The sequence below is a fragment of the Artemia sp. Qi Xiang Cuo genome, chromosome 19, assembly GCF_049724085.1.
Source record: "Artemia sp. Qi Xiang Cuo chromosome 19, ASM4972408v1, whole genome shotgun sequence".
NCBI lineage: Eukaryota > Metazoa > Arthropoda > Branchiopoda > Anostraca > Artemiidae > Artemia > Artemia sp. Qi Xiang Cuo.
Window position 1 is genome coordinate 38,810,393 of NC_142812.1, and position 13,769 is coordinate 38,824,161.

The 13,769-nt window shown below is 36.1% G+C and overlaps 1 protein-coding gene and 1 long non-coding RNA gene across 2 annotated transcripts in view; one reads left to right on the plus strand and one right to left on the minus strand.

Annotated features, from left to right (window-relative positions):
- The window catches only part of LOC148940820 (uncharacterized), a 45,487-nt gene that overhangs the window by 16,410 nt on the left and 15,308 nt on the right, over nucleotides 1–13,769 (minus strand). The window contains exon 2 of the long non-coding RNA XR_016143382.1: nucleotides 5,823–5,864. This is a non-coding gene — a long non-coding RNA (uncharacterized LOC148940820). The remainder of the gene's footprint in view (nucleotides 1–5,822; nucleotides 5,865–13,769) is intronic.
- LOC148940821 (uncharacterized) overlaps nucleotides 3,856–13,769 on the plus strand; it is an 89,357-nt gene continuing 79,443 nt past the window's right edge. Inside the window, exons 1-2 of the mRNA XM_089105363.1 lie at nucleotides 3,856–3,978; nucleotides 8,226–8,501. Coding sequence (XP_088961489.1) covers nucleotides 8,240–8,501 — 262 coding nt within the window. The 5' untranslated portion in view covers nucleotides 3,856–3,978; nucleotides 8,226–8,239. The remainder of the gene's footprint in view (nucleotides 3,979–8,225; nucleotides 8,502–13,769) is intronic.

Here is a 13,769-nt window from a genome sequence, read left to right on the forward strand (position 1 = left end):
TCCTCAAAAACATAATTTCCGGACTTTTTAACTGCTTCGAATAAAAGGATTTTCTCAAAATTTTGATTGGATGTGTTTGGGGAAATAGTGGGTGTGAGAGGGGTGTTAGTTATCCTCCAATCACTTTCGATATTAAAAGGACACAAGCCCTTCTAATTTCCAATCGAATGAGCCATTTTTGAAGTTTCTGCAACATCGCCATCTATAAAAAACTTTTATGCCCCCAGGGCATAACTTACTACCCTTGCCCTGAGAGCTCTGAGGTGGTTATCATCCTCAAAGACCTAATTTATAAGACTCTTAACTACTTTGAACAAAATGGCTATCTCAAAATTTTGATTGGATGTGTTTGGATAAATGCTGGACGTAGAAGGGGTGTTAGTTGCCTTTCAATCACTTTCGACTATTAAAAAGGGCACTAGCCATTTCAATTTCCAATCATAAGTTCATAAGTTCATAAGTTTTTGTTAATCCACATTCATAAGCAAATAAATAAATTAAACAACACTTTCACGCTGGAGAAAACCTATCGCAAACCTATAAGGTTTGCGATGAAGGTTTGTGGAGAAAACCTATGAAGGTTTGATTAAAACTATTATAAATAAACCAAAACTAGGTTATTATAAATAACATAGATATAAAAAAAAATACAAAAAAATACAGTTAAAACAAATAAATAACGGAATTAAAAATAATAATAGATAAATAAAACGTAAAAGAAAAATAATAATATAAAATATAAAATAAAAATAATTATAACAAATCCAGTCTCCATCCCTCATTATACTCAATCAAATGAGCCCTTTTTGAAGTTTCTACGACAACGCTTTCTATAAGAATCTTTCATACCCCCCGGATATAACTTACAACCCTTGCCCTGAGGGCTCTGGGGGGGGGGGGTGTCATCCTCAAAGACCTAATTTCAAGAACTTTCAACTACGTTGAACAAAATGGAAATCTAAAAATTTTGAGTAAATGTGTTTGGGTTAATGGTGGGCATGAGTGGGGGGATAGTTGCCCTCAAATCAATTTCTAATATTAAAAAAGGGCACTAGCCCTTCGAATTTCCAATTGAATAAGCCCTTCTTGAAGTTTCTATGGCTACGTCTTCATTAGAAACCTTATATGCCCCCAGGGCATAACTTACAACCCTTGCCGTGAGAGCTGGGGGGGGGGAGTGTCCTCCCCAAAAACATAATTTCTATCTGGAAATCGACTACACTGAACATAATGGCTATCTCAAAATTTTAATTGGATGTGTTTGGGGAAATGGTGGGCGTGGAAGTGTTGTTAGATGCCTTTCAACCACTTTTGACTATCAACAAAGGCACTAGCCATTCCAATTTCCAATCGAATGAGCCCTTCTCGAAGTTTGTACGACAACTTCTTCGATACGAAGTGCCCTGGTATGGAAAAAAAATAATATATTGTGCCAACATAGTTCTTTACTTAGGCAGCGCGATTGCGCTGCCTATGATTAAACAAAAAAATAGTTTTATCAACAGAAAGTAATGAGCAACATTAAAACTTAAAACTGCCAGAAATTATCTCAGAAAGTTCAACCGATAGCAACTTCGCCCTCTTTGGAACAAAATTGAAATTTGATGCCAGAAAATGGCAGAAGACGCCACTTTCCCTTAGCAGAATATTTTTGGCCACTGAAAAAGGGCACTAGGGGTTTTTATTTAAGTTTAAATGAGCCCTCTCTTGATTTTCAAGGACGATTGGTTTGATGCGATCATCCCTGGGGAAAAACACATCCGTAAAAGTCTCCCGGACTTAGATTAAGCTGATGATTTAATTATTTAAGATGACAGTTTGAGCAAATTGAATGAAGTTTTAAAGGTTTTATGATTTCAGGTCTTTAGAATAGATTTGAAAATTAATGTTAGAAAGACTAAGCCATTGAGGATAGGAATAAATGAAGATGAAAAGGTGAAGTTGGGTAATGAAAAGATTGATCAGGTGGACAGCTTCACTTACCTCGGTGGTATTATTAGTAAATATGGTGGGAGCAGTGAAGATGTCAAAAGTAGAATAGCCAAGGCTCAGGGTGTTTTTCACAGTTAAAAAAGTTTGGAAGAATAGGAAGATAAGTCTGCAAATCAAGATTAGAATATTGGAAGCTACAGTGATGACGGTGATGAAATGTGGCTCAGAAGCAAGGGCCCTCCGAAAAGCGGATGAAGGTTCGCTAGATGTTTTACAGAGAAAGAGCCTAAGGATTGTTCTGGGTACCCGGCTGACGGACCGTATTTAAAACAATAGGATATGCGAAAAATGTGGTTCAATACACCTCTCTAGGGCTATAATGAAAGAAAGGTTGAGGTGGCAAGGGCACGTTGTGCGGATGAGGGATGACAGATTGCCGAAGATTTTTCTTTTCGGCCAACCGTCTAGGGCTCAACGGAAAGCGATCGTCCTCGTCTGGGGTTGGAGGACGTCATAAAGAAAGATTTAAAGGAAATGGGAACTTCATGGGCGGGTGTAAAAAGGGAGGCTTTGAATAAATTGGGAGGGAGGAGGAGCGTGCGTAGCTGTGTTGGCCTAAGGCGGCTTGGTGCTGCGGTGAGTTGTTAGTAGTAGTAGTATTAGATCTTTCTTCTGAGAAAAAAATGCGTAATCCACATTTTTTGGACGTAACACCTTTCATTAGGTGTTTTTCACTGTCTAAATAAATGGATTTATCCCCGTTTGAAAGTTTATTTGTTAATCCACGTTTTGGAGATAGGAGCTTGAAACCCCTACATTAAGGCTTTCTTATATAATGAATCTAATGGTGTGAGGTGAATCTAATGGTAGGCTCGCTTATTCTTTTTTAGGGGGGGGAGGGTGTTCCCCGTTTTTTGAAAATTGGGGAAATCTGGCATGTTTTGAAAATGCCAGATGGAATGCCCGTATTTTTGAGACTCAGAGGGATTTTACGTTGTCGTTGGTTCTCATGATCAGTTAACCATATTAATAAGTAATATTAAACTTAGTGAATTTCATATATTTAAAATCAGCATAAAAAACTGATTCTTTTGACGGTATTAATTGTTATCAAAGTTTCTTTTTTCAGAGTTTCGGTTACTATTGGTCAGACTCGCTCCTTACTTACAGTTCGTTATCATTTATATTGCCTCTTATACAAAGAAAGACTAGCCAAAAAGTTTGCTCCGCAAGCCTTTTGACAAGCAGTTTGAGCTCCTTCCTCCCCTTGGTTCGTTTTTAGCCCTCAAAGGTATAACTCAAGCTTATGATATTGCTCTATGTTTACAGATAAACTTGGCCAAATATATAGTTAGTCAGGGCCGTACCTAGGGGGGTTGCCATCAAAAATGTGTTTTTATGCGTTTAGGTTACATTTTTATGAGTCGGACAAACATTCCAGGGGGGGGGTCAAACCCCACTCCTGAATACATCCTGGGGAACCAGTAAACTCTTCCATTCTTGTGGCACTGTTAGAATGTCTTTTATTCTTTTCCAACTGCCTTTGTGTTGGAACAAACTACTGGGTGCAAAAGTCAAACTGAGGCGTAAGGAATAGGGAAATGGGGAGAGCCTCCTTATATTTTCAATAGCTTCTGTTCGTTTTAAGTTGTAATGTTACTCTTTACTTTCAATTAAAACAATTTGTTTTTCTTATATAACTTCTATAGGTTTTTCAATACCATACGGAAAGGTAACTGAATGTGAGGAAGGCTAACACACCCTCAAACTCTTTGCAGATTATTTTTTATATTTCCTCGAATAAATTTTTTATTTTTCCAAGAATAAGAAATGACTGGTTACATGCGATTCGATATTGCAATAAATGCCAGATGGAATGTCTGTTGTAAGATTGCTTCCTTTCCCGGGGAATTTTATTGATTTGGGGATTCGGGAAGGATCAGGCTGTAGTTTTAATGGAAAGAACTGCTCTAGCTATGTACCAGGATGTTTAAATAGTGGTATAAATGTGGATAAACTGATAAATACTTAATGGGCATTATAGAGGTAAGCCTAGTTTTAAGAATTTCACAATATGTGTGTGTTCTTGACAGCTGCTATTAACTAAATAGTGAAAAAGTAGCTATTGTTTTAAAAAGTAGTGACAATCATTGTTTATTTTTTTTATTGTTTGTCAAAAATTTAAGATTATCAGGAACAAGGGCGTAGGCTATACAGTTTTTTATTCTGGAGAGGGTTATTTTTCGGTAAGGGGGTCACAAGAAAACCTTAAAAACCCATCAAAAACTGTTTGTATGCATTTTTGTTATGTTTTTATGGGTCGGACCATTTTTTTGGGGGGAGGGGGGAGGGTGTCAGAATCTATACCCCCTCCCACTGAATACACTCTTGTCCAGGAGCACCATTTGAAAAGGGGCGAAAGGCCATGTCCCCTTGAGGTTTGGATATCGGAAAATAAACGCTAAAATGGCAAATTCCTGTAAAGGTGGAGTAAAATGGGGTAAACTTCGGTACAAATTAGGCAAAAGAAAAGCCCCGTCTATATTGTAAAAAGAAAATATTTAACGAAGTTTGCCGGGGACCCTCTCAAACTTTCAAGATTTATTATTGTCCCCTCATTTTTTTTTTTTACATTGTTTGTACTATTCATCAGCTTTACTGTATTTGTAACTACTTTTTTTATTCGATAGGTGTTACAATTTCTTAGGAGTTTTCACGTTTAGTGAAAACTTAGTGAAACTTTGGTTGACTGTTTCTCTAATTAAGTGGGTTTAGAGAGTCGGTTTTGGGGGTGTGTCGCATCAACATACAAGGTTAGTAAACGTGATAAAATACTGAGTAAGAAGCTAGTTCTAAGTAAGAGCCCCTCAGTTCCTCTGGGGATATCCAACGTCACTTTTGCCTAAAATCAGCTTTTTGTATGAGCTTATTTTTATTTATGGATAAATTAGTTTCGTGCGTTTGTAGTATGTCTAACGATTGTATATCTAGTTTTGTACTCTATTTCTATATTATTTGGTTAAGTTGCTTTATTATTGAGGATACTAAGGTTTTTTATTTTTTAACATTCCCATAGCAAAAATCTGTCTTTCACAATGACTTTTGATCACCAGAGCATGAACAATATTTCATTCTCATAGCTGTGAGAAAATAAACAATTTATTTTTAAGTTTTTTGCTGTGAGAAAATAAACAATTTATTTTTAAGTTTTTTCTCATATTGCTCTCATGTTAGAGCATCCATTCTTGAAAGTAAAAGGAAATAAGTCACTTTAGCTTAATGAATGACCGATTGAAAGGGTAGCAGCCTGCCTATTACACAAAATAGTCGTTGTTTTATTTACTTTTATTTTGCTTTTTAGCTTCATTTTAAAAAATTCAATTTCTGTTTTTTTAACACCATATTCAGTTTAATCCAAATATAAGAGGAGCTCCCATTCAAATCAACCCTGGTCTTCACGCTAAATCTCAACTTTTGCACAGCATATTCCCGAAATGAACCCCTAAAACCCTAAAGAAAGTAATCAAGGGGAGCCTGAAATGCCCCAATGATTTTTTCAGGTCAGGATATTTATATTTTCCAGGTGAATACTCTTCCTTACGTAAGTATGTGTCTGTTATTATTTTAACCTAACCTAGGAGGTACCTAGGTTAGGTTAGGTTATGTATTTAATATACGCTATTATTTACCCCCTACCCCCCTAATGTGCAAATATATAGCCCAAATTTGTTTCTAAACTATTATATTTTCATTCTATTTTATTTCATTAGCATTAACCAAACTTGACTTCTTTCGTATATAGCGGTGGGTTAGATATAATGCACAAGTATCGAATAATGGAAAAAAAGCAAAAACTAGAAAAAAGGTAAAACTAATTCAAATGTCCTTACTTTTCGCCAAGCTTCGTTAAGCCAACTTGATTTCCTTGAAACCTAAAATAGATATAGAACTTCAATGTCAAAGAGATAATTCGATGTGCTACACAAGTCCGAAATTACACGATCTCTAAGAGTTGTATTGTTGTTTGTTTGTGAATATATCTTATATTATTTTAAATTCGTTACAAAAAAACAATTTTGGGCTATAACAACAAAAAAATAGTAAAAACAACCAATAAAAGACATTCACCAGGATAAATAGGTTTAAATTAAAACTACCCTATAATGGCCTGTGATTTTTGACCTGCTCCGTACTTGTCCCCAAGAATCCGCATGCTGCATAAAAGTATGATTTAAATGCCATCTTGTACTTCACACTCAAAATATTTCCGTAATAATAAGAAGGCTAATTTCTCCTTGGCCTTCATCCTTATTACAAACACATTCGATACTTTCCAATTATATGGGCATATCTAAAAAGTCAAGTTTGGTTAATGCTAATGAAATGAAATAAAATAGGATGGATATATAATAGTTTATAAACGAATTTGGGCTATATATTTGCACATTAGGGGAGTGGGGGGTAAAGTATTGCATATATTAAATACGTAACCTAACCTAACCTAGGTACCTTTTTCTCCCCCTAAACCCCAAAAAACACAGTTTAAATATCGTAAACACATTGAAAACCACGCTAAGCATTGCATTACTGTATAGCGGTGTCTTGAATTAACCCGTCAAAAACAGGTTTTTCATGACTGGTTTCCTTGTAAATGCCCATATAATGGGAAAGTATCACACATTCTTCCAATTTAAGGCATTACTGGAGGATGAACTCAAAACTAGAGACTAAATCTTTGCTTCATCCTGATGGGAGGGACCTTTTACAGAAATTAATAAAAATTTGGCAAAATAAATACACTTTTGAGGATTGAGGCACCCCTCTCCCCAAAAATGACCCCTAATGTTCTCCCTCCGTAACACTTGTGGTTTAATGAAGCGATACTTTATATTCATTTGTAATACTGAATACACGTTCTACTTGTAATACTTTTGTTTCGTATAGTCTGTTAATACATTTAGGGATAAATGAGGCATAATGTGCCACATTCATCCTTTGCAACTAGAAAGGTGTGCATATAGCTGTTCAATAGTCCTAAGCGAATTGGCAATCGCAGAATAGTCGCTCAATAGCCTTTTAACTTTAATCAGAACAACATTTCTGTTCCGTGGCACACTATTACCGTAATCAGCACTTTACTGTGGCAACATCTGAGAATCGGAGACTTTATATACAACTGCTCAATAATCCTAAGCAATATGACAATCTCAGGATTCTTACTCAGTTGTATTTTGACGTCGTTCGGGCCAAATATTTGAATTTAAAGCACAAAATAGCAAAAATCTGTACTTTCCTGCTGCACAATGCCCAGTCGCCACTTAAAAGGGTACCAAAACATCAAAATTCTATTGCAACAAGTCCTCTCTGGATGTTTTAGGATAACTACTTCAAAATAATAGCCCCGTTGTGAAAAAAAAAACGAACAAACAAATAAACATAAATCCGTCACCAAGTTTCGCAGAAAAATGCAAAACTAGTGTTTTGCATATTTATGCAAAACTAGTCTTTATGCAACTTTAGTCTTTAAACTTTAAGTCTTTAAAGTCTTTAAGTCTTTAAAGTCTTTAAACTTATGCAACTTTAGTCTAAAAACTTTAGTCTTTATGCAAAACTAGTGTTTTGCATAAAGGAGCTTTAAACCTCTGCAACAGGGCTGCAGGATGTCGCAATTATCAAACAAAGGTACAGCCAGAGATCAATTGGGTCAGTTCCCGATCAAGCAAGATTTCCTGAAATGATGCATTTACTTACTAATTCTTACTGATTCAATACCGACACCATGTAGTAATCCATTCCCCAGTTTACTCGAACCTTCCCTTTCCAAATACAAATGCTTGTTATAATACTGACGTGGGATAGAGACTAGCATGTAAAACCAGTATGAAAAAGGCACCCAGCCCACAAAATGAATAAAAGGATTTCAAAGTCAAGTCTTACCCCCTCCCCCTTTATAATGGCTTTGTCAAGCTTTTGGAGTTCGGATATTGTACAGTATGTGAAAAGAGGGGAATCAATTATCATTGGTGAAGCCAAGGAGACATGTAAGCTATGGAGGCTTAGATCCAAGAATATACACATGGGAGAAGGGGTAAATGGGGATTGTTTCGCTTTAGGTCTTATGTGGATTCACTGTTTTGTGTCTAACACTGTTCAATTGTCCTATGGGCTTTTTTCCAATATATTTCCATTCCTATCGTTGATTGTATGATTACAACCTTGTGCTATAAATATACAAGCTCTACGTGTCCGCTTAAACGTATGCACACTATATTGCCAAAAATTGTTTTTTTCAGATTCTTTTGTAGAGATGTCCAGCTTTCGGCATCTTCCATCCCGGTCAGCGGCGTCAACACCTGCCCGTGGGATAGGAAAGCGATGGATTGGCGCGGCGCTCGGTGCAAATAACGAAGCAAACTTAGGTTGGGGCTTGAGTGCAATCAGTAATCCAGAGTTGCCTCAGACAGAAGCAGAGCTTGCTCAGTTTTATCATGAACGGATAATGGAGGCTCAGCAGCGACATTTAGAGCCACTTAGAGAGGATTTAGCTGATTGGTTAAATAGGATTTTTGGTACTTTTTGCTTTATACACTTTTTTGCACTGATTGTGAAATATAGCTACAAAGTAAGACAAAAACACACCATCTTGCTGAAAATAACTATGCAGTCAAAAATAAATCTATATTGTCATTCATATTTTTCCAGGGCCGTATTGAGTCATGAAGGGCCTAAGGATTTACGCAATTCATTAGCCTCTGCTCCTCCAAAATTCATATATGTCTCATGTTCAAGTTTATTTTGAGTGCCTTGAAGGGCAAGGGCCCAAAAATAATTCTTGATTCCTGATCCGATCACCATGGCTCTGTATATTTCAGTTCAACTATTTCGTAAAACCGACCTATGAGTGTGTTAAATTTTTTATAAATTCATTGGCAACATATGCCGAAAGAGATACACGTATATCTTTCACAAAGGTCACTGTAATACACCCCGCCAAAGACAAAAATAAGCTGAAATTGCACTCCCTTCTCTATCAGAAAGTTGACTGGTATTTAATTATCCCTATAAAGCAGGGGCGTCATTTTAGTTTCGATTGAGGGTAAATAGTTCTTCAGGGAAAAGAAATGAATAAAAGCAAATTTTACGTGAGATTCTATCGTTTTCAACACATTTATAATATTATTTGTTAATCTTAGAGTTGGGTGGTGCCACCACCCAGGGGATTCAATTAGAGTAGAATGTGGGGGAACATATTCCCTCTTAGATTTTTTGCCCCTCTCCCTAGATTCTGAAGAAAAACCATTTCTGGCATTTTCATTAAAAGATACATTTTGTATTTTCTCTGAAAGCATGGGAAAAAAACAACAAACTGTCCCTCCCTATATTTTCGTAAATTGACGTCACTGCTTGTCCCCCTAATAAAGTCTCCTTTTTCAAAAGATGTTTTTCCTTGCTAGTTAGATGAATATGAAGCTATATGAGCAAACTAAAATCAAAGCTCACGCTAAATTCAATAGTATTTAGGCTCAGAAACCAAACTTTGACGGCAAAAATTGATAGAAATCCTCAATGATTCTTACAACTGTCTTATCGAAGATTCCAATTTTCGACCCTAACCAACATACCTAACAGCACAGTATTTATCATTACACATACTGTCGTTGTCAGTGAAACGGCACTTGTCAAGATAATGGAATTATTATTTTTTTTTTTTGCTAGAGCACTGGAACGTATCTCAAACACCAAACAAGACTGTTTTTAGCTTTATTTCTTGGAACAAAACAGCCACGCCTGTTTTGCTATTACCACCCTACTCCTCAAATTGAGATTAATCATAAATCTTAAAGGTCACTATTCAAATTTTAGCAGAAATTTTTAATCTTCCACACAATTTTCCTATTCAGAAGTGCTCAAATTGAAACTTTTTCGTCTTCCTTCTAAGTGGTTGGTTTGTTTTTCCGCAAAAAAAACGTTGTAATCTGGCAAATAGAGTCCAAGCTTTGCGATTTTGAAATACAATTAATCGTAGAGTGGAAACAGTAATCCTTGTCCTTGTCAGAAATAACAGTAATAAATTTCCAGAGAAGTTTCTTAAAAAATTGCTATTTATTTTTTTTTTCGACGAGAAACAGCTATTGCAGACCGGAAATTATTTTGTGGACTTTTTAAATATAGAAAAAAGCTTCTATGTAATACCACCGTACAGAAAAAGTAAACCCAAATTGAGCTAACACAATTCCAAAAAATAGTGTCCAAATTAGTCCAGAGCAAGCTTCGACCACTAAATAGAAGATTTGCAATATTTTCGAAAGCACAGCCATCTCGAATTTTTCTTTTTTACTGGGATCTTTGAAGCACTATTTGTGTATTTTCAGCCCCCTTTTCATAAATTGTTTGATCATCTTCTCCCGCTAGGGTTAGTAGGTCTTAAGGAACAAATTGACATTCTGGATTTCGAGATCCTTTCTTAAATATTAACATTCCTGTTGTTTTTAATCTTTTAACTATCTATAATACCCTTTTTATTCAAGGTTATATCCAAAGGGAAAATCTAACCAACATAAGTCCAGCTCAATGTCTCTTAAGGAGAAATGGTATGGAAAGTCCCCTGGCTATCTCTTCCATGTTCTAAGGCCGTTGATAGTCACCAAAGGATAACTGCCTATATTTCTTTACACAGGGGAATAGCTCCAGCTTTTTTATTGTGGGGGGGGGGGCAAGAGAGGTCCATGTCAGGATAGTCAAGGTGCATGGGCTATATAATAGTTAATTTCTCCAAATTATTTGGGAGGGGGGGGTAGTTGCCCCGAAACGAGGCCCCTGTCTTTACAGTATTTTCTCTTCTGTATAGTTAATTTGCGGCGATCGTATCGTCCAGCCTTAATGTGAGCAAAACTTGTAAAAAAAAAACATTGTTCAGTGAAAGTTCTTGTGTCACGCTCACAAGTGAAAAAAAAAACAGTGTAATCGATTGATTCATTCTGATTGTTTTTTTTATTTCTGCTCTCCCATCCTCCCTAAGATTGATTCTGAACCAATCAAAACAAAATTAGAGTAAATATCAGAATAATTTGACACCCTTTTGGTAAGAACTCTTTGAGGTGCAAAGGAAGACAAGTAGGGAAGACTTCCAAATTATTTACGCAGAAAGACCAAATAGGGTACTAATTAAAGCTAGAATTCATTAACACTGATTCATAAAAATGTTTGAGGGGCATTTATTTTTTTTAATCTAGGAGAGGGGCAATTTTTCGATTTTTTTTAAAAACGGAAATACCAAAAAAATAGCATTTCTTAATGAAAATGTCAAAAGAAATTTTTTCAAAATCAAGAGTGGCAAAAAAATCTAGAGGGAGGAGGGGCATAAATGAACCCCTCCTGCCCCTTTCAGATTTGCTCCAGTGCCAGTATTTCAGCAAAACGTTATAGGCCGCTCTAAAGGAATGTGGGATCGTGTAATAAACCTCTAAGGGCTGCAGACCCAGAAAGGGGCTGACAGGCAAGGCAACAGAAAACATTTTCTCAGCTTCTAACTTGTTTTCGAAGAAAAATGTGAAATCAGCACTTTCCTTTTGGTTACGGCGACATTATTAATGCGACGATAATTATCAGACACAGCAGATAATTATATTAGGATGATTATACCCAAGAGCTATGGTTTCTTCCTTACTAATCTTGGCCAAATTAAATGTTCTATTGAAATAGCCACAATCGTCGGTTTTAATATTAGTCAGCATGTTTTTATACCACTTAAAATGGCTGCGTTTTCTTCAATAAAAAGGGCATAATTTTTACTTATAAAACCTATTTTTCGTCTTCAAAAAATAAAGAAAAATAAAAAAGGCATTTGCCTGCGAGCGAAGAGTCAACAGCTTTGTAAGAGGGTAGTCACCACCCTCAGCCTTTTTCAAAGTGCAGGATTTAATTCACCTTTTATTTAATTCATAGAGGAATACAAACACACATTAGATCATGGACGTAATTTGGCATGCACAGGGGGGCAACTACTGCCCCCCCCCCTCCCGACCCTAGTTTGTCCCCCGAGCTAAAATTTAGCGCCTTCAAAAATCTTGTCAAAACTAAGATAGGCCTACATAATTCAAGCATCCACAGAAGGAGATCAGTTTTCTTCAGTATACCTTTGCCTTTATGGTACTATATGGCTCATTTTTCATTGTTCAGTGTCATTTTCACTTGACTTGGGAAAATTGGCTCCAAATTTGCCTCTCCCAGGATTTTGACGAAAGTTCGCCTTTGCATTAGATGAACATTTTAATTTGCGATTCAAATCCGTCCAATATTAATAACATATATTTTCTAAATATTGAAGTTTTTAGTAAAGAAAAGATTATGTCTTCGCAAACCTTATCGAGGTATTGAGGGTTGTTGTAGACCCCGCTTATGCATAAGAATTTCTGTTATTTTTAAAGTTTAATCGGTCTTTAATTGCCTACAATATTTTTGTGTGCGTTTAATCTGAATCCAAAAGGTATTTAATTTTATTTACATGTGAATACGTATCTTATTTCAGACATGTATTTTAGCAATAAGGCACATGTATATATACTCTAAGCCACTCACATAATCACGGTTGGGGGCCTTCAGACCTACCCTCCCCTTTCTCAAAATTTCGAAATTCTTCTGGCGCCTCATAATTTTTAATATTTTTACGCTTGTTTCCCCTTTTTGTAAAGTCCCCCTCAAAACTTGAATCATTCGTAATGTGACCAGGATATTATTTTTGTGCAAGTGCCTATTCTATAATGTTCAAACCTCCTTTCAATGATGATGTTACACATACTTACCCTTACTTTTGTAGGATATGTCCGAAAGAGTGTTCTTAAAAAGTGAGCCCTTATAAGAGTCCGATAGGTAATTCGATTTAGGAGTGTCAGCTTTAGTGCCTCTTACATGAGCCTTAACGCAATTAAGGCCCTCTGCCATCACAGTGACGTCAATTTATGAAAATATAGGAGGGGGGGGGGGGCTAAAAATAGGTTTTTCAAAATCAAGGAATGGGTGCAATTTTTTTGTTTTTTTCAACCGTCTCAATTCAAATATAGAAAAAAATCATTTTTCAATAAAAATACTAAAAGGGTATTTTTCAAAATCCAGGGAAGCAAATGCCTCTTTCCCAATAGATTCACTGGCCGTCCTACATACAGTAAGGGCTTTCAGCTAGAACCTAAATTCCGATATTTTGTCTAAACAGTTAGTAGTGCCTTTTTCTGTATCGTGTATCCTTTTTGAGCATAAATGTGTAAGCTCTGGGTGCCCCAGCCTTTAGCGGTCAGCCATATTCAGTAGAAATTTACATCCAAGGTTTGCCCGTAACCTATATTTTCCAAATGATATTCTACCGTTTTTAACTCAAAAACAACTTTCTTATGGTTTTATATTACTAAACGTCGCTTATGCGAATCAAACAGCTTAAGTATAGAGTGGCCCAGCTCAATAGTAACAGAAACTCTAAAAAACGAAATTTTGATACTAATAGATACATCACAAGAACCAGATTATTATGCTGATTTCAAATATATAAGTTTCATCAAGTTTAGTCCTACCCATCAAAATTTACGTGCCTGAGTAAATTTGCCTGATTTTCGAAAAAAGGGGAAAACAACCTCTAAAAGTCATAGAACTTTATTGAAACTCACACCATCAGATTCAGCGTATCAGAGAACCCTTCTATAGAAGTTTCAAGCTCCTCTCTGCGAAAATGTGGAATTTTGTATTTTTTGCCAGAAGCAAAATCACGCATGCGTTTTTTTTTTTTTTCTTTTTTTTCCAGGGGTAATCATATCGATACAGTAGTCCTAGAATATCGTGAGAGGGCTCAT